The 25963-nt window shown below is 44.3% G+C and overlaps 1 protein-coding gene across 2 annotated transcripts; it reads left to right on the forward strand.

Annotated features, from left to right (window-relative positions):
- Positions 1-221: 221 nt before the first annotated feature.
- Positions 222-25909, forward strand: CREBRF (CREB3 regulatory factor). Of its 2 annotated transcripts, XM_077786649.1 has the most exons (10): positions 222-346; positions 8674-8852; positions 9748-9873; positions 10735-11840; positions 12328-12422; positions 15887-16081; positions 17766-17955; positions 18437-18510; positions 18838-18960; positions 20029-25909. In XM_077786649.1, exons 2-10 carry the CDS (start codon positions 8844-8846, stop codon positions 20142-20144), a joined length of 2034 nt encoding a protein of 677 aa, XP_077642775.1. In that variant the 5' UTR covers positions 222-346; positions 8674-8843; the 3' UTR covers positions 20145-25909. The 2 variants fall into 2 exon arrangements, with proteins under 2 accessions (XP_077642775.1, XP_021387805.2); XM_021532130.3 differs by lacking the exon at positions 12328-12422 and having other exon boundaries at positions 10735-11818.
- The last annotated feature ends 54 nt before the right edge of the window (positions 25910-25963 follow it).

Consider the following 25963-nt stretch of genomic DNA (forward strand, 5'->3'; position numbering starts at 1 on the left):
GCAGAGCGACAGGACCGGGCTGTAGGGAACTCGAACCCGGCACCACCTCAGGACCCGCGGCCGCGCCTCCGCCCCGCCGCGCTCTGCCCGCGGGCACCCGCCTCCCCGCCTTAAATACCCCCCGCGCGCCGCTCCGCCGTCACGTGGCAGTGACAGCCCGCTGCTATTGGCTGGCGCAGCCCCCTTCCCCCTGCCCCCTCCCGTGCGCGCCGCCCCCTCGGGCCACGTGAGGGGCGAGTCACGCGATTTCCGGGAACCCGTCAGGAAGGGACATAAACAAACAAACCCGGGGCCGCATGGAGGGGCCGGGCCGGGCCGCGCGGGGCCGCGGCCCCCGCTGAGCGCCGTGAGTCGGGGGCTGCGGGGGGCTCCGCGGGGCTGCGGGGCACCGAGAGGGTCGGGGTGGCGCCGTGGGAGGAGGCGGTGCCCCCGGGCAGGGGGCTGCAGGGAGGGAGAGAGGGAGGGAGAGCGGCACAGGAGGTGTCCGCCCGGCTGCCGAGGGCGGCGGGACGGGGATGCTGCCGGCGGCCCCTCCGCTCCGCTCCGCTCGCCCGCCGGGGGGGTGTGGCTGCCGCGGCCGCGGGAGAGCAGCGGTGCTCGGGGGGTGGCCGGTCCCGGCTCCGGGGCCCGCGGCCGGGCTGAGGGCGATGAGAAGGGGCTGCAGGGGCGGACGGAGCGCGGGCTGAGCCCGGAGTCGGCGGCGTTGCCCCCTCCGGCCTCGGCCCGGCAGGAGCGGCCCGTGCCTTTACAAGGAGAGCGAGCGCCGGGAGAGGAAAGCGCCGTCCTGCCGGGGGAGCCCGGCCGCTCTGGGTGTGCGGGCGGAGGAGAGGGGAGAGCAGGGTTCAGCATGTCCTGCGCTCCTGCCTTTCGGGCTCCCAGTCACCTGCTCCGTTCGCGACCTGTTTGAATGCCCGGCACGGCCGGGGCTGACCGGTGGGCGTGCGGGGTCTCTGTGCCCGGGGGTGTCGGTGCCCGACGGGCGGCTCCGCTCCGAAAGCTGCGGAGCGGAGCTGCCGGAGAGGGGTCACCGCTCTGCGAGTGCGGGGCAGGACGGGACCGTGCCCGCTCCGGCGCGGCGTTTATGTAACGACAGAGCGGAGGGGATGGCTGTTCGCTGCGAGCCGCCGCTCCGGGAAGCGGCTCCTGTCGGGCAGCGCGGGTGCGCTCCCCCTGACACGGGGGTCGGCGGGCAGGAGCCGCTCCCCAGCCTTGGGACAGGGCTCCCTGGGCGGTGTGCGCGGCGCGGCGGGGCCGGGGGGTGCGCGGGGCGGCGGGCGCGGCTCGGGGGGCGCGGGGCCGCGGCCGGGGCGGCGGGAGGGGGTTTGTTTACATGTCGCCTCACCCTAGCTTGAAAGGGCCGCTGGGCGGCTGAGCGGCGGGCGCGGCGGCCAATGGGAGCGCGCGCGGCGGGGCAGCCAGCCAATGAGCGGGCGCGCGGGGCGGGGCGGAGGCGGCCGCGGTAGGCTGCGCTGGGCGGCGGGGCGGCCATGTTGGCCGGAGGTGTGTTAGTGGGTCAGGGCCGGGCCGGGGGACGCCGGCGGGGCCGCGGCTGCGGCGGCCGCCCGCGCTGCCCGTCCCTCCGCCGCGCTTCGCCTCAGCGGGGCCGTCCCACCAAGCCGTGGGGACCGGCCCGGGGCGGTGCCCCGCGTTCCGGGGCGCGTTCCCGGCTCCTGCTCCCGGCCCGTCCCCTCAGATTTGGGTTGTGAAACATCCTCAGGAGCCGCCCGCGGGTCCCGGCGTGTCCCCACACGCGGTGTCGGACACCTCTCCGTGTCGGCGCTGAGCTCACGCAGGTTCCCAGCCGGGAGCACCTTGATTAAAGCCCCTCGTGTCACCGCAGACTCAAACCCAGTCTTTATTATTTAATTTTCGTCCCCAAGGTCCCCACCCCGGGCGTTATTCCCCACCCGCGGCATCGCTGCCGTGCCCTCCCTCGGCCCTGGCAGCCCCCGGCATTTCCCAGGGCAGCGGCTGCTGGAAGGGATCCGCTCTCGGGGATAATTCCGCCGGTGTGGGACACACGGTGTTTATTTATTCAGCTTCCCCATGCAACAGGCTGCAGCTCGGAGCACTGGCGCTGCCAGCCGAAATGTGCGATTCTCACTTAAAGTGATCGTGATCTTTCTGTTGCTGCCACAACAGAGGGTGGCAGGACAGAATCAGATACTCGTATCGTCTTTTAAACACTTCTAAATGTTTTAAAGATTGTGTTTAAAAGGCTTCTGAGGTCGCTTCCGAGCATCCTTGTGGGGTAGGTTAATTATGAGTATTATTAAATGTGTTTTCGTAGTAAAAATTACAGAGAGCCAGACACAGGTGCTTTAGAAATGTGGTCGATTTCTATTGTTGGCTGCTTAAATGAGAAGTCAGAATTTCTATGGAAAATAAATCATAGAATCCTTGAATGGTTTATGTTGGAAGGTTATTTAATTTCAACCCCCTTCCATGGGTAGGGACACCCTCCACTGTCCCAATGTCCCACCTGGCCTTGGACACTTCCAGGGATCCAGGGGCAGCCACAGCTTCTCTGGGTATGATGGTTCTGCAAGAAACCTTTCCTGCTAAAATAATTTCGGTGAGATTTCCTTTCTAAATTAATAAATAACAGTAGCTCAGAAACATCAGACATGTCCATAGCCAGTAGCTCACCTGAGCCAAGAAGGAATTTTATTCTGTGTTTGATGGGAGTATTCCCTGATAAGAGCAATCCGCAGCAGAGGCATCAGGTCTCCTGAGCATCCTCCCCGGTGGTTTTTAAATAATGAGAGTAGCAAACAGCCTGTGAGGACAGAGATTGAAGTCAGCATGAGCAGGAATTAATTGGGAACAAACAGAAGCTTTTGTCCCACTAATAGCTGATGGGATAAATAAGAAAACCCACAGGTTTACATTCCCATAGCCTGCATGTCCACGCTCTGTGATTTGGGAAGTTCAACTGAATGTTTTAACATCAAACCTTGATCAGGAGATTTGGCATTGCATAAGAATTGCTTGAGAGTCGGCATTGGCATGAAAGTTAAACCAAAAGTTTTGTTACAATTGTAAATTTAAGGTTTAGACCTTGCTGTAATAATTTCCCTGAGTTTTTTTAAATCCTGGTTTTAAACTCTTAAGCCATGTGTTTTTTACAATTTTGACTGATGCATTTTTTGAGTTTTCTGCTGGCTTTGAAGTATTTGGTACGGATGCCCTATTTCTAAATTCTGTATCAGAGTATAACAATTGTAATTTCACAGTATGAAGAGTGGACCAGACTGTACCGTTCCCTTCATCATAAGACTTGTGTTGCTTTTTATTTTTTCCTGGAAACGACAGAATTAATTTTTCCCTTAATCTGAAAGACTCTGTCAGAAAAAAATATAGGAACAGCCATCCTGTCAGGATATAGAATATTGCTGGAAATTGGAAGCTGAATCATTGTTTAGTTTTGCTTTTATTTGTTTTATTTGTTTGCCTTTGCTTTCACTCCACTCTGCTTCAGGGGAAATCTACACCTTGAAAAAATAAAAGTGTTAGTTTTTCTACTAATTCTCATGTGCAAACAACTCTCCTTGCTCATCAGTGTTATTTTAATAAGGTTTATGCTATGACTATTTTAAATTTAATATTTTTTAAATTTATTTAAAGCTGTTAATATAATTTTAATAAGTTTAAAATGCTGCACATCCCACTCTTGGCACTAAAATAAGAATAAAATCTTTGTCTCTGTTCCAGAACATACAGAAAAATCCTTCTGGTAGGAATATATTGAGCTGGGCATAGTTGTCACAAAATATGTGGATGCAGAATGTTTGTTAGTATAAAAAGTTAATTGGCATTGGCATGGGGGGCTCCATGAGTTCTGTGCTGTTTTGGGGACTCATGGGCTCTGCTGCCTGAGGAGTTTTGTGTGTGGTTGCACACTAGATCATTTCTTTAGAGGTATCACTTCCAGGTCTTGAAGTCTGTCTGCTGTGGGCGAGTAGGATTGGAAAAATAACACTGGAGGGGGAAGGGATGGTCAGTGGAGGAACAGGAACAGAGACAGTGAAGTTACAGCTTCCCTTCCTGAAGGGAAGAGGCTTAGAAGAAGTGAAAGAAGTATCTTTAGTTCTTTTAAGTGCCAGTGCTCCATCAGACTCAGCGTCTGGGGGTTTTAAGCAGGTGTAATTTTCTCTCCAGGACAGAAAAAGCAAAAAGCATAATGCCTTAGATGCTTGTGCTGACATTTTAGTAGAAATCCTTCATCGACAAGGGGGACTTGGCTGCTTTTGTGAGTCCAGGAATGAGACTGCGGTGGGTGGAAATACAGGAAGACATTTTAAAAGAGTGTCTTTGCTCACTGCTATGAAATAATAATAATAGTACTGATAAACATAGTGTCTTTGTGGTGGGGGAGAAAAAAGAATTTTTTAAAGTCTGGATAATCATTGAAGAATCATGTAGAAATAAAAAAAAAAAAAAAGGGAGCGTTATTCAGGAACAAAAGTAAAAAACATAAACATTCATTGAGGTTGGGAAAGTCCTCCAAAGCCATTGAGTCCAACCTGTGGGGGTTTCCCACCTTCTCAACCAGGCCTGGAGTGCCATTTCCAGATGTTCCCTGGACACCTCCAGGGATGGACTCCACCCCGGGCAGTCTGCATGTTCTCAGCTTGGAGGCTGCCCTGAGCAGAAGATGTTCTGTAACAGAAAACAAGTTGGCACAAACGGTGGAAGGAAAAAATGTTTTTAAGTGATGTGCAGGAGAACTTCTTGCATCTCTAACTCCAGTATTTCATAAAATGTCCAGATACAGCAAACAGTGCAAGGTATGTAATGGTTCTTTCCAAGCACATGGTGCAGATTTTGTGCTTTCTCTGAAATTCAGAGCTAGCCATGAATGTTTCAGCCTGAGCTTTTAGGTTTAGTACTGGCAGGCTCTCGTGAACTATTTTTTTATACCTGCATCAAAATTGTGACTTTGACAAGCTGTGCTGTGTGATGCAGTCACCACCGTGAAAGTGTAATTGTTCCTGTAATGCACTTACAGCAGGCATTTAGCTGCTGGGATAATGAGCACTGTGCAGCCAGCAAAACAGCACAGCCACGCTCCATGTGCCTTTCCAGTGGTACAAAATACCCAGCTGAACTGGGCCAGAAATAGCAACTTTCCTTACAGCCACGGCACAAATGACTGACACAGGTAACTGAGGAAGATTTTCAGAGGTGCTAAGCTAAAAGCTGGATTTTTGGGTTTTCTCTTCGAGGGGCTTCTTTGGAGGTGCTGTGTTGTGGCAGGAGGGTGTTTTAGTGGCCCAAGAGGCAGCACATGCACAGGAGCTGCACTGTGTGTCCTAAATGCTGCATATTTGGAGTTTAGCTCCTGCTGCAGGCTGGGTTAGACCAGTAATCCCAGGTAATGCACCTGCTGCTCCCCTGTGGGAAACTCATCTTCCTGGGCATCCTGGAACCACTGTTCCTCTTCAGAAACTAAATAATAAATGCAGGGGATCATTTTTAATTAGGATTTGTCATTAGATTAATTAGGTGTTAACTCCACAGAACAAGCTTTGGTTCCTTGTTGATGGCTGATGGGATTTTAACCAATGTACATGTGCATGCCTCCATCAGTAGCCCGGATTCCTAAACGTTAGAGGGACACATCTGTTCCTGAGATCACAGAATCATGGAATGGTTTGGGCTGGATGGCACCTTAAAGATTATTTCATTTTAACCCCCTTCCACTATCCCAGCTGGCTCCAAGCCCTGTCCAGCCCAGCCTGGAACACTTTCATGGATGGGGCAGCCACAGCTTCTCTGGGCACTCTGTGCCAGGGCCTCACCACCCTGGCAGGGAGGAATTCCTTCCCAAAATCCCATCTGACCCTGCTCTCTGGCAGTGTGAAGCCATTCCCCTTGTCCTGTCACCCCATCCCTTGCAGAGTCCCTCTCCACGTGTGTTGCAGGTCCCTCAGTGCCCTGCCCTTCCTCAGGCCCCAGGGAAGGCTGGAGCCTCCTCCCAGGAGCAGAGCTGGGCACTGATGTGACTCCAGACCTGCAGACACAGAACCAGCTCCAGGCCTGGCTCTTAATCACCTTGATCTGATTTCCCTGCAGGCTGTTGCCAGAGGAGCCAGCACCCTGCCTGCTGTTCGGGCTCTGTATTCCACCTGTGCCTCTGCATTTGGGAAGGGCTGATGGAAGGCATTAATGGAAATTGTCCTGAAGTAGAAATTCCTGCTATATTTATCTTCAGTAATTCTTCGTGCTGCTGTACTTGAGCTCTGCCACAGCACTTTTAGTTCGTTCAGAACTGCATTCATTATAGATAACACAACAGCTGGACTATTCTTTTCTAACTCAGTCTTGGGCTGAAAGTGCCAGTAATGATAAATTCTGTAAGAATGGGATTTTAACTGCAGTCTACAAATTACTTTCCTTCACAGCAAGTTCCGATTTGACACCTGTGCTCCCATATGTGTCATTGATTTGTGCCTTACATCTTTATTTACCAGTTTGTGAAGAAACACTGGTAGTTAGGTGTAAGCAGCAGGAGGCTTTTAATGATGACCTTGATCTTTCTGGGAAATTTGGAAAGCAGTTGGAAGCAGGGCTGCTTTGTTTGGAGCATGAAGGATATCTGGATTGTGCAGCTCCCTGAGGCAATGTCTTTCTTTTCATGGCCTCACTGTGTTTTCCCCCTCCACAAAGCTGCTGAGAAAAATCCTACATCGTGGAATAGTTGACTAGATGCTATTGGGATTCAAGTCACATTTAACTATTAATATTATAAAATGTCAAGAATGAAATATAAAGAGAATTACGGAAATAATTGGGTTAGCTGATACACTGCTTTGACCTGAGAGGACATGCACTGGCATTCTTAAATAGTGCAAGAAGCTTATCACTCCAGTCTTGGTGATGGTAAAAGTATTCTGAGCCTTGAATGTTTGTTTTGAGGATTTGGAAGTGATCCCAAAGCTGGCACCTGGAAGTGTTGGCTGGTTGGTACTGAAATCAGTGTCAGTAGAGATGAAGTTTCACCCCCTTTGCTGGCTGTGTGTGGAACAGCTTGTCTCATGTTGTGACAAAAAAAAACATGACAAAGAATAGCCAGTGAAGAAGCAGCAAATGTTTCCTTTCTTTGCCCTTTGTGTCATGGACAGCTCTGGCAGTCTCCTTGTGAATGCAGGAGGTGGTTTGGTGGTGATGTCAAAGTATTAATCTGATGAAAAAAGGCATCAATCTCATGGAAAGAAAATGCTCATATATTTAGAATCATAACCTTGCCTCTCTCCTTGTGTCTGAGAACAGCCCAGTGTTTGTTTCGAAGAACAGGCCCTTTCTCCTAGCCCAGGTGAAGTGACTCAGTCATTCCTGCCCCGTCCCCACCTGGGAAGGACCATCCTGCTGTGGTGTGGCCTTTGCTGGGTGAAGGGAGATGGGGCTTGCTGAGGCACAAACTTCACTTTAAATGTCACTTTTAAATAACTAAAGGGTTCCCTGGAGGTTTTGGAGCAGAAAGGAGCTTTCCTCACAAGGATCTGGCTCGTTCACCACAGGGCCCTGTGAGGAATGGCTGCTCTGGCCGGGGTGGTGAGGGTTCAGCTGAGAACTCCTGTGTAACTGGACCCAGAACTGTTGTTCTTTATATTCCAGCTGCTCTTTGCAAAGCAGGCTGTTTTGATAAGTAAAGGCTTCTTTGCATAGTGTCTGTTTTTACCACAGTCTGATAGTCCATATGCTAAAGAGGACAAACTAGCTGAGATACCATCTGAAAGTGGGAATAATCACGGGGATGCTGTCATGTGCTGCTGGGGGAGGGTTCTGAGCTGTGGGAGAACACTTAGAGTTTACTATTTGTTTTTAAAATAGGAGAATAAACACAGCCTGAGCAGATTGCACCAAAGTCTGACTTAGGAGCAATGCTGAGTGAGGGTTTTCCTTACACTGTTCAAAAAGCTCAGAAGAGTCATTAGACAAACATCTGAAGTAGAGCGGGTCAGTCGAAACTCTTAAACTGGCAAAACTACCAGTAGATAAATTTGTCCACTTTCAAAATATGCCTTACTTGAATTAATAGAGAATGTATTTTATTGGACAGCTGTGAATTTGGCAGTTTTTAATTTGTTCTCTTGGGGAAATCTGTCTGTTCCACTCTGCTGCTGGATGATTTCTGTGATCCTCTACCACTAGATGTTGCTGTGTGAGTGATTGATGTAATCTTATCTGATGCTGGATGGATTCATCCCTTAAAAAAGGAGATACCACTGAAACAGCATTTCTGCCTGCTCTGAAATTTGTATTTTGAGACTTTTGCCTAAGACATTTTTAGAGTTCATTGGCTCTGTTACATTAGTCATAAAGGTTGTCTCTCTATTGGATACCCAGCAGTGTGCTGATTATTGTTCCCAATTTGGCAGGGTTTTCTCTTCAGGTGTGTCTGTAGAGCTGCTGGTCTCAGCAGAGAGGGAAAAAGGCGACAAAATGTAACTTGGCCAAAAATATTTTTGCAGCAGCTCTGTTCTGTAGCATCTGTGGCTTTTCATTCAATGAAAGATGGCAGGCAAAGAACATTTCTATACATTCCAGCATGAGAAAAAAAATCAATTTTCAAGGAAAATTCTTGCCTTTGGCTGTCTTTTAAGCTTTCACCTTGTTGGTGAAGGATTACTCACTGCCTTGGGGGTTTGCTGTGTTTATTCTGCACAGAAGTCGACAAATAGAAAAGCTCCATCGGGGTGAACTGAAGTTATCCTAAGGAAAAAATTTCATTGCATGGACAGTGTAAACTCCCTAAGACTGAAGTAAAGCTGGAAAGGAATCTACAAGTGAATAAAACAAGAAGTTTGGAATTGGATTTGGGGAATCTGGGCTTGGAAATGCCTCAGGTAAGTCTGCTAGGATTTTATTCGCTTCTGTAAATAATTTTGCCTCTGTTTAAGAACAAATTGCACCAGCACCAGGAGAGGAGATGTGTAAGAGATTACAGGATGTATATTTTGTAGGGTCCTGTAGTGTCTGTGGTAGAAGCTGTGGTGCTGCTCTTGGTCCTGTGTTTGTTGAAGCTTCAGCCACGTTGTCTGTGGGTGAGGGAGGATGCCTGGAGAGCAGAACAGCCTTTTATTACTGCAGTGATTCACACCCAGCACACTGAATGACTTTCAGCAGCACAGTGTTTCTGCCTTCCCAACCCTCAGGGTGAGAGTGTCTAGAAGCGAAATTGAGGTCTGGAATTAAATGTAGCAGAAGGCCTTGCTGCCCATTCCCTGCATGCCCAGTCATCCTGCATAATGCTTTTTTTTCCAGATTTCATTTTGTTCTTGAGAGAGAGGTAACAATCTAGATTTAGTTGTCATAAATTTTGCTTCCCTTACAATTTTACATGGAAGTTTTATGAGTTCTAATGGCTTTAAACACAGTCAACACTGCTTTAGCACGAAATTATTTGTATTAGAGACTCCCAGATCTTGCCAGTACTGGCCCTCATCCTCTACAAAAGCCAGCATGTCCCAAAATTTGGCAAACATAAGACTTTCAAACCAACAGGGAAGAATGAAGGAGCAGTGAATGCTCTTGCAGCTCTGTGGTGGATAGAAATGTGTGCTTTTATTGCTCCTGCATGTTGTCAGCTGCTCTTGAAGTGTTTTCTGACTCTGGGGAACGATGTGCTTATCTGTGGTGGTAAAAACCTTCTGAGACAGGGAGGAATGGTGATCCTCTTTGTTGTAGATGAAAATGTGCCTTTTTATATCATGTTTGAAATGTCTGTCCATTGTGTTGTAGCCCAGTGTGAGTGGAATGGACCCTCCTTTTGGGGATGCCTTTCGGAGCCACCTGTTTTCAGAGCAGACTCTGATGAGCACGGATCTCCTGGCAAGCAGCTCGGATCCAGACTTCATGTATGAACTGGTAGGTAACCTGTGTGTGCCCAGAATTTCATCTCCTTGGCTGACACCAGTTCTTGTAGGAATAAAGGGCTGTTGGTTCAAGAATGCTGGAAAATTATCCATTATTGCTGGCTGCTGATTAGGGAAGAGCTGGACTGCTTGTCCAGCAAGTGTGATGCTTCTACAGCAGGCACTTCTTCAAACAGAGTCAAATCCAGCTTCCAGTAGTGCTCCAAGCCCTGTCCAACCTGGCCTTGGACACTTCCAGGGATCCAGGGGCAGCCACAGCTTCCGTGGGCACCCTGTGCCAGGGCCTGCCCACCCTCACAAGGAGGAATTTCCCCCTGCTGTGTTCTGCTTCACCCAAGCTGTGAATGCAGGGGCAAGGAAAATAAAAGTTGACTCACAAGCTACTTATATGAGCATTCCCTTTTTCATTTTCTCTGTGCTTCAAAGGAGAAAGGTCACTCGTGGTCATTAATCGGTCATGTTAGAATGAGGTTTTCCAGGAACTGGTAAACTCAAGCATATTCTGCTAAGCACACAGTTTGACCTAGATTATAGAGATGCCTGTGATGTCTTTCATATTTTAAATATATGGATATTGGTACTGGTTTAGTTCCTGATGAGCCGATGGATTTGCAATAGCAGGGAAACACAGTGTTATAGGAGGAGCTGTGTCTTCAGAAAGACCTGTTGCTGAAGCACACAGGAGCTGAGCTTCATTCTGACCTTCAAAAGAAGCTTTTATTGGAATTTGAGGTTTCTTCCTATGTCACCACTATCTCATACTTCATTGGAGTTGAGTTGTCCTTACCAGATTAAGTAAAGAGATGATGGATACTTTTCTTTATTAACTTTCAACTTATCTTACTGTGCACAGGACAGAGAAATGGACTATCAGCAAAGCTCCAGGGATAACTTGCTTTTCATGGAGGACTGCAAAGACCTTGAGAACTTGGAGTCTTTTACAGATGTCCTGGACAAAGAAGCTGCTTTCACCTCCAAGTGGGAACAGTGGGATACCTACTGTGAAGACCTAACTAAGTACACTAAATTAACCAGCTGTGACATCTGGGGAACAAAAGAGGTGGATTACCTGGGCCTTGATGACTTTTCAAGCCCATACCAAGATGAAGAGGTGATAAGCAAAACACCCACACTGGCTCAGCTGAACAGCGAGGACTCCCAGCCTGTCTCAGATTCACTCTACTACCCTGATTTGCTCTTTAGTGTAAAACAAAACCCTTTAAACTCTTTGTTACCTGGCAAAAAGATGGCGAGCAGAGCAGCGGCGCCGGTCTGCTCCTCCAAGAACGTTCAGGCCGAGGCCGTGCTGTCGGACTGTGCCCAGAAGGCCAGCAAGCCTGGCAGCCAGCCTGCTTCCAGTACACAGATCATGGCCAAGACCAACGTGTACAGCAGTGAGAAGGTGAACATTCACGTGGAATGTAAAGACTATGTTAAAAAAGCAAAAGTAAAGATCAACCCCTTGCCGCAGAGCAGGCCCGTGCTGAGCCAGGCGCACGCTGACGCAGCCAAGGAAAACACCTGCTACTGTGGGGCTGTAGCAAAGAGACAGGAGAGAAAAGGACTCGAGTCCCCCCATGGGCACAGTACAACTCCTGGTTTGCCTTTTAAAGAGACTCAAGAGCTGCTCCTCAGCCCTCCCCAGGAGAGCCCAGGGCTGGCCGTGGGGGAGAGCAGCCTTTCCGCCAGCGCGTCCGTGTCGGACTCCTCGCAGAAGAAAGAAGAGCACAATTATTCTCTTTTTGTAACAGACGCTTTGGGTGAGCAGTCAGTCAAAGCAGAGCCTGAGGAAGAGGAGGAGGATGAGGATGATATTGAAGATGAGGACCACGATGAAGGCTTTGGCAGTGAGCACGAGCTGTCTGAGAACGACGACGAGGAGGAAGATTACGAGGACGATAAGGACGACGACATCAGCGATACCTTCTCAGAACCAGGTACCAGCATGGCTGGGCTTTGGTAACGTGGGGGTTGATGGGTTTGTCCTCTGAGTGGGAAGGAAAGCTTCTGAACTCCTGGTAGTTACAGATGAGCAGCACTGATCTTCAGTTGTGAATTCTCCTCCCACGTTTTCTAAGTGCTTTGCAAAATGCAATTTATTCAAAGTATGCAAAGTCTCTGTTGCCCTCTTTCATGAAAAACTGCATAAAGTGTGGTTGTGCAACAAAAATAATAAGTACAGGAAGCCCAGCTGTAGCCTGAGGTTCGAGCAGCTGCCTAAAGTGTGCCTTTCTTTTTTTATTGTAGCTCTCTAGTAGGGTGTGCAGAGCTTCCTAGCACTTCTTGTATCTCTGAATTTATCCAGAGTTGGACCTGTCAGGATGAAATCGCATCCTGAGTGAAATGACTTCATAATTATTTAAGCCCTATTTTCAGGTACAGCTTTTCCACAGAATCCAAAGAATGACTGAGATTAATAGAAAAATTTCTAGGTGGTTTTCAGCAGTAACAGTGGAGCTTCAGAGGATACTGAATTCCTCTCTCCTACCTTTAAAAATGGAGTTCTAAGAGCAGGAATAAGAACTAACCTTCACCTAGAAGGTAACAACAGTAACACTGTGTAAAAATAAAATCTGCACAGAATTGTAACCAAGTATTAATTTGACTTCAGAAAGTATTACAATATTCACATCTTAAAAATGCCCTGTAGTAGAGAATAAGAATTAAAGTATTCAGACATTTGGCAATATGAAACTTCAGGGGAATAAAGCAGCTGAAATTTTTCCTTGTTGAGAACAGCAGCTTCCCTAAAGCTTGTCAGTGTTTGTCATAATGAACTCTCAGATGAAATTATTTTCTAATTAGATTTCCTGCGTTGGTATTAAACTCGTTAAGCATTCTGCCCTTTATGCTACTTTCACATGCACACAACACATTTTTATTAACATTCTGAAGCTTCTTTCTCCCTTCTGGAGTGAACTCCCTCTGCTTTCTGGGGCCTTGAGCAGCTGTTCCAGCTCTGCAGCCCATGGGGGATGTGTTGCACTGGGAGCCTGGGATCCCTGAAAAAGAGAGCTTGTGTTAAATGCTGTGGGTGGAATGAATTAATTAATGACTTTACTGACCAGCAATCCACATTCTGCAGCAGTAGCTGAGGATCTGGGCTTATCCAAGCTTCCATGAATGAAGCCTAAAACCATTCACCTCAAATGTGGCGATATTAAAAATTTTATCATAAATTTTGTCTGTTTGAGGAAATAATATATCCAGGTATTCTATTCATGTCACTCTTGTATTTTGTGTTGCTTTTTTACCTCTAAAGGTAAGTACTATGGGTAAAGTATCTAAAAATAGGCACAGCACAGAAAAATTAAACCTTCCACAGGTCTGAAAGCAAAATCAGTTGGTATTTTGAGTGAGGATATAATTTACTGAAAGGACAAAAATCTGCTAGTTATTGCTGACCTTCTGTTGGCTTTTTATACATCATTGGCTTTTGGTTATTCTTCATGTATGCTCTTAGAGTGAATGAAATGCTTTCTTCAGGTGTTATCTGAGAAAATATTTAGTTATAGTGAAGGAGAAACAGCTAAAAATGTGACTGGCTCTCAGGCAAGTTTGGACAACAGTGTTTTTATTATCACCATGACACAGATTTAGCAATTTTGGTCCCCTGCAAAGGTAATTTATTATGGGAATTACCAGCCCAGGCCTCTTCTAGCATTATATGTGGTGGTTTTGCTATTACTGAGTTTATTTTTCCTATCTCATTTAGTAGAAAGACTTCTAAATGAATGTTCCTGCTGTCGAGTAGTCAGGAGATTGCAGAAATGAGAAATGCAGCAATCTATTCCTTTGTCAGTAGCACTGGAGAAGAAATGAGTGAAAAAGTGCTCCTAGAGACACAGATTGTTTTAAGAAGCTGCATTAGGTCAGTCTGAGCAGCTGGAGCATCAGCTGGGGGAAAAACCCTGGGATTGATTTGCCAGAAGCCTCTGTGGTGAAGAGGAGGAGTTCTCTGGGGTTGTTTCAGTGTGGCTATTTTTGGGTTTCACCTGGTGAGATGCAGGAGTCACGTTCTCTGTTCTGCTTCATTTAACCCTGGTGAATTTAAACCGAAAACCACAGGGAGGGATGTGAAGGAGCACTTTTAGGAGGGGGTTGTGAAGGGCTTCAGAGTTAAACACAAGAACCCTTTCAGATTTCTTAGAAGCCTGCCCTGCTGTGTGATCCTTGCTAAGAGGAGGAATAAATCCAGTGCAGAGCAGCTGAACAAGTTTATGTGTTAGGTTAGGACACTGCACTGGGTTCTTTTATGTAACTTTATAATGGCAGCAGGTCAGTGTTGGGCTGGCAAGGCAGGATGTATTAAGTCAATGTAATTGAAGTTGCTAACTTAATTACGGTTTGAATAAGCAAACAGGAAGTCCTGATTTTAACCTTATTGTACATTTGTACCCTTCAGCTCTTACAGAGATTTGTTTTCATTGGTTGGATTAATTCTGTGTTATCATGAAGATGGGTTCAATTTATGTATTTCTGTAGAATGAGTTACATACATTTTTAGGTGGAAATCAGTGGGCTTTTTGAGTGCATTTTGATACTTCTGTCAAACAGCATTTGAGTAAAATGGAGCTACAGTTACAAATATTTATGGTATTCGAAACTGTATTTAATGTAAATTGTCAATAATTTTGGCTATACAGCACAAATGTTTTAAAAAGCATGTTTCATTGTTTGGTTTGCCTTTAAAATCCTGCCTTTCCAAACCAGAGAACCCAAGTAAGTGAATTGATGAGATTGTGAGAAACAGAACTTCAGGATGGATTTCATCTTTCTGCATACCTGACTTGTATTCGTGCTTTGGGTTATGATGCGAGAGTCAAACCAAAGCAAGAAAGTTTGTTTTTCCTCTTTCAACTGCTTTTTCAAGTGCAAACAGACTAATTGAATGGACTGTTTTAAAAGGAAGAAAGTGTTCTTTGTGCTGCTGGAAGATGAAGCAGAGCTGAAGCATATGGGGTCAAGGCTTGCTAAGCCTGCCGTCCATGCATGGGTGGCTTTATATTTTTCCTTTAGCTCCATCACAGTATGTGATGTTTAGAAATGTTCCTTTTTTGAGTAAATGTAAACAGATATTTAACATTTCATCACAAAAGGTCATGCAGTGGTTTGAGATTTTTTTTTAACCTTAGTATAGATTATTTTCTAAAGCATATCTGGGGTTTGAAAACCTGTGGTTTGGGTTTACATAATTATGGTAGAATATTTCTGTGATGTGAGCAGTGGCATTGCAATTTCCATGTCCTTCATGAGCAATTCATGGTATCAAGTGCATCATAATTCACCTTTAAAATACTGTTACAGCGTTACTGAGGGTCATTTCTTCCCATCCCACTAAAGAGGAGGAAGAGGTTGAACAGTGGGTCCAGATCCCTCCAGCTTAGATGGTCCTTTGGTCACTGTCCTGATAACAGAGACCCTTTCTCCAGCCTAGGAGGGTTCAGTGCTTGGATTTATTCCCTGCAGGTCTTTGGAGCCAAGGAGTGGCAGGAGTTGGACTCGATCCTGTGGGTTTCTTCCAACTCAGAGTGTTCTATAATTGAATAATTTTTTACTTTATTGTCTTTTGCTAATCCATCTTTATTTAATCTGCTTCTCTTTCCATGCTTTTTGTCAAATGTGGAGGTGAGTTAGGATTGTGTTCCTGCCAATTCATGGAGGAAATTGTCAGGATGGGTGGACGTGGTCCAACATCTGCTGTCTGTACTTGGCACTGCTGGGTTTGTGGGGGACTACAGCTTAGGGGGTCAGAGAACATAAAGGGACTTTAAATGCATAAATAATTTTGGTTTTTTCAACTAATGAAGCCCCATCAGTAGCTCAGTGTCTACCCTGGACTTCAGGCAAATACCCAGGAGCAGCTGATGCTGGGAACCGAGTGTTAGATAATGCAAAACAGAGCTGGCTGTGGTTTTGCTCTCAACTTGAATCCTCAGTTTGCTGCTAAAGGGCTACAAACAATTCTGTCACCAGCATATAAACAACCCCCTGCATCCTTTTAGGGTATGAAAACGATTCTGTGGAGGATTTAAAAGAAATGACTGCAATATCCTCTCGGAAAAGAGGCAAGCGAAGATACTTCTGGGAGTACAGCGAGCAGCTGACGCCGTCCCAGCAGGAGAGGATGCTGAGGCCATCCGAGTGGGACAGGGACACCCTGCCCAGCAACATGTACCAGAAGAATGGGCTCCACCATGGTAAGAAATCCTCAGCCTGGTCACAAATGGCTGTCTCCTCCTTGTGACACCTTCAGCAGCCAAAATCCCCTCCTTGCAAGTGCTGAGTTGTGTTTTGGCTATGAAAACTCAAGCACTGTAAGTCTGGTACTCTGCAGTGCCCAGGGAAGGCACAGTGAGCACACAGTAGGGACTTTCAGTGTGGTTTCTTCCAGAGGAGTGTGGATGAATTGAGAATTGTGACTTCCAAGGGCTCTCAGTGGAAACCCCAAGAGTTCAAAGCTTTCTCAGTGGGATACTGTAAATATTGGATGGTGACTTGACAGATGTTTGCTGCTCGTGGCTGTTCTGTCAGTGCTGCCTGTGTTAGCAGGAGGCTGGGAGGGCTCTGGGGTGCCAAGTTCAGGGGACTGGTATGAGCTGAGGACAAGCACTAAGGCACAACTGTCTCTCTCTGCTCCTCCCTCCTTGTTTTCCCCCTGTGAATGCAGCACAGTGAAGCAGTTACTCCTCTGGGAATAAACTATTTCCTTAAGATGCCCTCTCAGAAACTTAAACTAGTTGCTCTAATAACTGATTTATTCCCAGTGAGCAATTACTGCACCACAAACATGATTAACATCACCCAAAACAAACCACTCTTAGGGGTATTTTTGTTTTCTTCTCACAGGACCTCTTTTAGGCTGCTCCATTTGATTTTTGGCTTTGAAGGAGCAATTTAAACCAACTTCCCTGGTTATAAGGTTAATGTTCCCTTAGAGTTGACAATTACTGCCTTTAACATGGCAATTGACCTTCTCTTAAATCAGAAGGTTTTTTAGTTGTTGATGTTGTTACCTGTAGATTTATTCAGGGAAGAAAGCATTTCTTTCTTTGGATGTCCTTAGTTTTTAAAAGCTTCTTTATCCTGTAGTGAAATACCAGTACCTAAAGTTCTGTCAACTGCTCTTTCTCATGATGGAGCTCTGAGCAGCCTGGTCTAGTGGAAGGTGTCCTTGCCCATGGCAAGGGGGAGAAAAAGAAGAGTTTAAGGTCCCTTCCAACCCAAACCATTCTGTGATTCCATTATTTTATATTTGTTATCCAACACCAAATAACCAAAACATGCTCTGAGGACTCAAACCTACCAGACACTTGGACACTGGACCTCTAAGTCAAGTGCAAAACCAGCCTTAAATAGTTTAAAATACATATAATAAAAGGGATTAACTGGCATTTATGTGGATCATTTCATCTCAGCATTGCTGAAGATTTTTTCAACACCAGGCCACAGCACTCTTTCTTAAAGCAGGACTTTGACAATAAGATTATTTAGGAGTTTAATCCACTGGAGTGTGCAGGAGGGGATTTTGCCTGCATATGAGTTAACAGGTTTACAGCTGGAGCAAAACAACAGGGTTTGAACTTGTGACATACATTTTTCAGCAGAGTTGTGTGTATGCTCTCTGTCACATCCAGTGGCCTTGCCAGCAGTATTTGCTCTTATCTGATCTGGATAGAATATGAATTGTACAAAGCTCTTTATGTGGAAATGCTCTTTCTATTGTGAGCGGCCACAGGGATCACCTGATTCCGGCCCATTCTTCTGCAATGAACAAAGGAACTTAAAACTGCACCCAAAAACTGCTATTTTAGAGTGTTTTCTCACAGGTTTGTGTATGTATTATGTCACTTCCCTACTCATTTTTCTGCATGTTTAAAACAGGAAAATATGCAGCAAAGAAGTCACGGAGGACTGATGTAGAAGACCTGACTCCCAACCCCAGAAAACTCCTCCAGATTGGTAACGAGCTGAGGAAGCTGAATAAGGTGATCAGTGACCTGACACCTGTCAGTGAACTTCCCTTAACTGCCAGACCCAGGTCAAGGAAAGAAAAGAACAAGTTGGCTTCCAGGTATGCATTGGGTAGAGCTGCAGGGATGAGAAAATTTGGATTGCTACAAGTAAATGTTAAAAAGCTAAACAATTTTTAGTAGTTTAGCCTAAAAAAAATCTACTTCATGTGGCAGCTCTTGCAATGGGAATTACCAGTTTATCAAATGGGAATTACCAGTTTACCAAATGGGAATTACCGATTTATCAAAAAGAAGAGCAGCTGGCACCTTGGGAGCTGTGGTTTGGCTGTTTTCTAGATAAGGATGTGTTTCCACTGGAATTGGCTTCCTTAGCTTTGGGCAAACAGTTGGGACAGTGGCAAATTCCACAAGTGTCAAATGTGAGCAGATGCAGGTAGCAGAGTGTTTCCAGTGCAGGTGAGTGAGGAGGGATGAGTTTGTGCATCACAGCTCTGGGAGGGTTGGTTGATGAGTTCATGTGGCTCTTACTGCTCTGGAATTTCTGGTAGTGCTCTAATTCTTCCTCTCTTCTTGCCATAGGGCTTGTAGGCTAAAAAAGAAAGCCCAGTATGAAGCCAATAAAGTTAAACTCTGGGGTCTCAACACGGAATATGGTAAATACAGCTCTTCACATCTCTAATTTTTTTTTTGTTTGGGCAAACCCATCAATTCTGTCCTACAAAACCAGCCCATTGAATAAAGTGAATGTAAATTGGGTTACCTGCAATGTTGAGCTACTTTGCAGGTGTAAATTATGTAAATGTATGCATGTGCTGTAAATATTACTGAAAACATTGGTAATATTTGATGTAAACTATTGCATTCAATTTTACAGTAAGTGTGATGTGACACCTTTGACACAGATAGCTGTATGTGGGTAATTGTGAATCCCTTCCAGGAGAATGTGATGTAAAGCTAATCCTTTTTTTTTTTGATTGCAGATAATTTACTGTTTGTCATCAACTCCATTAAACAAGAAATAGTTAATCGGGTGCAGGTACCTAAAGATGACAGAGGAATCAACATGGAGCAAAAGTTGAACATACTTATTAAAGACACTCTTGGTAAGCAGTGAACTTGGTGTATTCACCTGGGTATGAAGATACAGAGTCATAAATACCCCGAGGAGCACCAAAGCTCATCCCATTCCACCAGAGACACCTCCCACTATCCCAGGTGGCTCCAGGTTCCATCCAGCCTGGCCTTGGACACTGCCAAGGATGCAGGGGCAGCCACAGCTGCTCTGGGCACCCTGTGCCAGGGCCTGCCCACCCTGCCAGGGAACAGCTCCTTCTCAATATCCCATCTAATTCTGCTCTCTGGCAGTGTGAAACCATTCCCTGTATCCTGCCCTCCATCCCTTGTAAAAATTCTCTCTCCATCTTGCTGTCTTATTCAGGCACTGTGAGGCCACAATGAGGTCACTCCAAAGCTTCTCCTCTGCAGGCTGAACAATCCCAATTCTCCCAGCCTTTCCTCCCAGCCCTCTGATCATCCTGGTGCCTTCTCTGTGCTTCCTATATTTGATTACAAACAATTTCTGATCTAGAGAAATGAATGAACCCTTTCCTGATTCCATTTGTCTCAACCAAAGTGCCCCTGGCTTTGTGTCACACGTAGTGATGCCTTGGGAAGGCTGGCCTAGAACAGAGGCTGGACAGAGCTAAAGAATAAAGCAGGGATTTATTAAAAGGCCTCAATGCATCCACTTTGGGATGCACAAGAGTCCAGCCAGGGCTACACCCAAGATGAACCAAAATGGTCACAAAAATGAATGATTGGTCAGGAGGTCTCACTTTTATAAGTTCTGCTCCATTTGCATATTGGAGTTAATTGCCCAGTTATAGCTTTAGCTTATGAAGTCCCATCCTGCTTGTTTTTCTCTCTCCATCCCACGTTGTTTGTGCTCTTGGGCTGAGATTTGGATCATTTGTCTTTGGTCCCCAGCTGGAGAAGGAATTCTTTTGTCTCCCTGCTCTGTGCAGAGAGCTCAGCATCCCCTGGTATGAAGCTCAGACCCACACACTAAAGCAGCACAGAATGTAAAAAATAGAAAAGCCAAAACCTGAGGCATCAGTAGGAATGTGCCATGAGCAGTGACCTGAGAGCAGCTTCTCTTCCCTCCCTTTCAGGACTTCCCGTAGCTGGGCAGACGTCGGAGTTCGTGAACCAGGTGCTGGAGAAGACAGCGGAGGGAGACCCCACGGGCGGCCTGGTGGGGCTCCGGATACCCATGGCCAAGGTGTAGGGCAGGACTGGAGCTGCTCTGGGGCAGGTTCTGCCTGTGCTGCCGAGTTCCTCCTTGTAAATGGCATCCTGGTCTGCATGTCAGCTTAGCATTCTGTCAGCACTCACCTGTAGGTTCCATTGCTTTCGGTAACAGTGTAGGAAAACGAATCACGGCGTGGTAGGAAATGCCGCAGAGCATTTTTGGACCATAAACCAGATAGTTTCAAAGCTGCTTCAAGCTCAAGGGCAGAAATGAGAGTTCTCTTTCAAATGATCTAGGACCAGAATATATCACTTTTGTTTTCAAAGCAAAAATGTGGGTTTGCTAGAGAAAATACTTTAGCATTTGCCAGACATTGTGACAGGTTTATGGTCCAAGTGAAGTAAGAGGAAGCATTTTTTTGGTGAAGCTGTCAATGTAGGGAGTTTTTTGTTATTTTTTAAAAATTTTATTTTTAAATAATTGGATTTTCGTTTCTTGTTCTTACAAAAAAAAGTAAGCTTTCTTTGCAACCATTAACTTGTACATAGCACACGCAGCATTAGAGCTAGTGTGCCATATAAGACTTTAATTTTCTGAGCTTAATAGAGTATTTAAATGTCTGTGCAAGCAAGAGAAAAAAAAAGTATATTCTTTGTGCCTTGTATTTTGTGGGGAGAGCTATCAGTATAAGCTGGTAAAGTTTTGTATGAAGAAAACCCTGAGGGGCAAAACCGAGCTGTATAGATGGCGAGATTTTAGGTTTTAATGTATTTGTTCCAGCTCTTAAAATTTTTTGAATGTATATAGGAATATGTTGAAAATGTAGATATATGCCACAGAGTCTATGTATTGTATAAAAGATGGCTCTAGAAAACTCAATTTCGGTACTTTGGCCGGAAGAAAACAAATACTTGCACATTAATGCGATTGTTTATTTTTGTACCAAAGACAAATGCAACTGATATGGCGAACTGCCAGTCTAAGTAAAGTTTTGCACAGCTTATATGATACTGTACTGAATGTAAAAACAAAAGAAAAAAAGAAAAAAAATTAAAGGTCAGGGTTAGGGATCTTACTGAACTGTGAATTTTTTTGTTTGGGTCCAATTATCTACAGAAGGAGCATTCATACATAACAATATTATTTTGCTGTTCTTGTAGTTCGCTTCCATGGTAGATAAGTTGGTGGCCGTCTTGGAGTCTTTAAATCTTTTTTCTCTGCACTTACTGTAGGAGATTTTAATATATTTGGATTTTAGTAAGCTATTGGTAAAATAGTTTTCGACTTTGAGAATTTAAAAAAAAAAGTATTTAGCTTGTTGTAGTATACTTCCACCAAACAACCAAAATAAAATTATTTTTATTGTAACGTGTATATATGTAAAGAGAAAAAAAAAGAGCTACAAATATCTAATTCCTTAGTTGCCACTTTTCCAGTTGATGTATTATTATGCATGTGATGTTTCCAAGGATCAACACAGGCTTCAAACAAAAAAAAAAAAAATTTATAGACTTTTATATTTTTGTACAGGTATTTCGAAACTAGCTTCTTCAGACTTATATGTGACTTATTCTTGTTAATTCAGTAGTTTCTATGATTGAAGAATATTAACACAAAGTTCTTATTTGCTCTTCTGCTAATAAGAGTTGGCTTTGTAGTCAGTGTTAACGTACAGATTAAAAGCTTTAGCCTTTGATGAGAAAGTCCTTTATCTCAAGGCAAGATCATTCTCTGGTTTCATGGACCCCCCCCCTTTTCCTCCCTGTTCTTTCTCTCCCTATTTAAAGATGACAAAACACTGTTTACTGAAAATAGAAATACCAAATATTTTCAAATGTAGCTGCTGAAAAAAAGAAAATGCAAAAGTCCATGAAGGCTTTTTCCCCACTCCCTTTGGGGAACTTCTCCACTTCGTTTCTAGTTTGTCTGAGTTTGTTTGTACTGTGATTCCTTTCTGTTTATAAGTAGATTATTTTTATATCCGAGCTTGTACTATAAGAGAAAAAAAGCCTGAATCGGTAACAGTGCAGGAGGAGTGGCTGCTGAAAGTGGTGGCCCTGCCACACTCACAGCTTCCTTTGTACCTAAATATTTTGGAAAACTCAAAAGGGAGGAGGAGGCCAAAATACCACTACTGAGCTGTACAGAAAGTCTTTCCTACAAGAGACTGAACAAATACCCAGGGCAATTTAGGCAAAACTTTGTAAATCCACTTAAGGCTTGCAAAATCTGAGTGGAGTGTGGGTGTTTTTCTTTGTGGTGGTGGTGGTGTTCAGGTGAGGAGAGAGTTGGCTGCTGCTTTCCACAGTGGGTCTGGTGTATTCCTCTTGTTCTTGTGGAGCTGCCCAGGGCCCCAAAAACCCCAAGAGAGAATGTGTCCTGTGAGGTGCAGGCTGTAACCGAGCAGGGCTGGCACTCAGAGCTTGTCCCTGTGCTCCACCCAAACCCTGCGGGCGAGGCAGCATCTGAGCATTGAGAGAGAGCAGTTTCAAATCAGGTAAAAACTTCTGGGACAAATTCAACTGACAAGGCGTTTAAAAGCCGCCCCACTTATTTTGCTACCTGGGAATCCTGGGCAACACACAACTTTATAGCTTTTTCTTTTTGTCTGAAAACCAGACTATGATTTTGGTCTCGCATTTCAAAGTAGACTTTGAATCTTTAGTGAGTTCCATACCCTTGCATTTCAGTGTTTCCTATGTATTATTTTAAGTTAAAGCTTTGAAATAGTTGAGCTTTTTAATGTTGACACTTTATTTTGTAACTATTTATATGTATGTATATCTTAGAAAAGCACTTTGTTTAAAAAAAAAAAAGAGGAAAAAGAAAAAAAAAAAAAGAAACTGCGTTTTATATGATTCCTGCCACTTGCTGCTAACTCTGGGCTGGTCAGAATGCTGCAGCGATACTTGAGATAAATAAAACCTGGCAGTAAAATGTAGAGTAAAGATAAGACCTTTTGCTGGTTTAACTTTATCATAAAGGTGACATAGGCAAGCTGTGCAGCTTTACATTTTAACCAGGGGACTCTGTGGCATTTAAACCGTCTAGAAATGGTTGTACTTTAATGCCAGTAACAATCTGCTTCCTCTAGTGTCATTAAAATATATACATTTAGTGTATACTTATCACAAACAAAAATCTTATAAGGGTATAAAAACCAACATATGTACATGTTCTGTTTTTTGGCAATTGTGGCATGCGTTTTGGGGTGATCTTTAGAGAAGACCATTTTCTAAAGATTTTCAGTGTTCATACATAGTATGTGGATCTTAACGAAATCCTGGGTTTTTTGTTTTGTTTGTTTTTGAGTGTAGGCATTGTGAATATTCACTTTTAATCCTATCTCCAAAAACAATGATCTATTTTTTGATTTAATACAACCAGAAAGCTCTTCCTTTTTCTGATACACTGGATTCTCTAGGATTTGTTTCCATATTAAAAGCATGCTGTCATAACTGCTCTTGTCGAGATCTCGTCAGTCTGAACGTAGGTGCCACACTTGGAATCGATGGGCTGCTTGTTCTGCTGTACCATGTATGACCCTCGTCCTTCCCCTCCCTTCATGACAGATGATGATGTGGCTTTATATTGTGCCTTACTTGTACATCTAGAAACTAAGTGTTTTTCATTCCCTCTGAACTCGTCAAAGCTTCTGAGGTGGAGTCAGAGCTGATTGAAGCGTGCTGGAGCGAGTGCAGACAGGGCTGATTTCAGTTTCTCTCTCTAGTCCTTTTGTATTTCTATGGAAGACCAGTTTTTGAATGGCCTTGCAAAACGTGGGGGTGCTCCTGAAGGGTGTTTTTAAACCCAAAACCCCTTTTGCTAACGCTTACTTTTATGGTTTATTGAACACATTTACTGATATTTGGTGAGTGCTTTATGTTTTTTGGGATGAGAGAGACTTACTACTAAAGCTGTGTTTACGTGTGGATGGGCTGGATTTTCTTATCATACCAGTTGAAATCATTGTGATTTAATAAAGTTGTATTGCTGTAAAGCTGATGTGAGAGTCAGGCTCAGCTGTGTTCAGTTCCTAATTTATAGGTTGACTTTTTTCCGTACTAAGAGGGCCAGGGAAAAGTTGGGGTTTTTAAAAAAAAGCAAACAAACAACAAACCAACCTAAAATGGTTGAAAGGTCTTTTAACTAACCTAAAAGCAAACAGACACTTTGGAAATGTAGAGGTGTCAGTTTAAAATTTATTTTTAAAAGACACCCCCCAATATTTATCTAATATTTATCTTGCCTTCATTAATGAAACAGCTTATTCACAGCTATAATGACTGGATGTGCTTTTCCATAAATCATTTAAACATAGCAATTTTTTTTTATTATTATTTTAAAGAAGCTCTGAAGGGTTTTATTGGGAGAATTTCCAAGGGTTGTATCCAAGCTGCCTCCAGCAGAAATAGCAAATGCAGTCCTGTTCCTCAAACGTGCTTGCTCGTCTTCCTGAAATTCTGCTGAGGCACAAGCCAGTTCTGGACCGTGAATGTCAGGATCTGTATTTGGCCTTGAGACCCGAGTTTCAAGAGTGCATCTAAGCATGATTTGGTTTTCCTTTGAAGTTGGAATCACCTAGTGGAGTGTGCTGCTAGATGTGGTCTTGGCTTGTTGACACAGCCTTGCACACAGCTGAGGTTTATTTTGTTTACCCCAGGGATGGTGTGAAGTACATTTCAAACAGTTGCTGCCTCAGTGACTGATCCTTCTTGTAACTGTATTAAGGGCATTAGTCTGTTGAGAAAACGCCACTCTTGAATATCTCCCAATGTAAATTGGGATTTCTTCGATGTCATTAATCAAAGATGGCACTTTCAGGCTGTATCTTCTTTGCAGCAAACAAAAATCTCTGTCTTTCTACAACTTGCATTTCACAATATGCCATGTTTTCCCTCCAGTGCTTCGAGAAGGTGTCTTTGCACTCTGGATATAATCCTCAGCCTCTTAGACATCCATGAACTTCCATGGGAGCAAATACTGACTCTGAATTTATTGTTTTTTACCAAGCTGTGGAGCTAAAAGTGGAACCAGAGCTCTTTGAAGCCACACTTGCATTTTTTTGTTTCCCCCATTAAAAAAAAAAACAAAATTTCAAGCTTTTTAGATAATGTCACAATTCAGAGTTTTTCTAGAGTTTAAAGTAATTTTTAGTTGAGTATATTTAAAGTCAAATTGGGTGACTTAACTACTACTGTAGGGAAAACTTACAGATTAGATTTGATATTGGAAAAAGCACATCCCACCCTATCAAAATCTGATTAGGAAACAGAACCTAGTAAGAAAACTTAATTTTAATTTCTCTTGTAATGATGGATATTCATGCATTCTGATTGGAATCATCTATCTTCCCAGAATATTATATATCCAAGGAAAACTTGCTCAGTATTTGTAGTTGGGTGAACTCTTAAGGCTGATGGCACATGAAGATGCAAAAAAAAAAAAAGCATTTTAAACAAAACATGGCATCCTGTTCTGCCTTTGCTTGGGGTCATGATTGTAATGCTGTCCTTGATATTCTATAATCAACTTCCAACTGGAGCTCAGTAAAACATACTGAAAGTCTTGTCTCTGTTAGAAAATAAATTTACCTTGTTCAAAGCATGATCTGTTAAGAGTTGCAATGTTAAATGTTGGTTAATAGTTGTGCAGTTTTATTTTTTTGAAAAGAGGCACAATTAAACTATTGACTTTGTTTACTCTGTCACCCTTGATCCCTAGCACTTCTATTCAGATACAAATTCATCAATGTATGCAACATCCTTTGTAATTTAAAATAAAAATTGTGGAGGAAATACTGTCCGGAATCATTGTGTGTGTGGAATGATAGGGAGTGGCTTCTGCTGCCTTGA

This window comes from Lonchura striata, chromosome 15 (genome assembly GCF_046129695.1).
Source record: "Lonchura striata isolate bLonStr1 chromosome 15, bLonStr1.mat, whole genome shotgun sequence".
In the NCBI taxonomy this organism is placed as follows: Eukaryota; Metazoa; Chordata; class Aves; order Passeriformes; family Estrildidae; genus Lonchura; species Lonchura striata.

Coding starts and splice junctions, on each gene's coding strand:
- CREBRF (XM_077786649.1), top strand. Junction 17,956..18,436: donor AAGAACAAGTTGGCTTCCAG/GTATGCATTGGG, acceptor TTCTTGCCATAG/GGCTTGTAGGCTAAAAAAGA. Junction 18,961..20,028: donor ACTTATTAAAGACACTCTTG/GTAAGCAGTGAA, acceptor CCTCCCTTTCAG/GACTTCCCGTAGCTGGGCAG.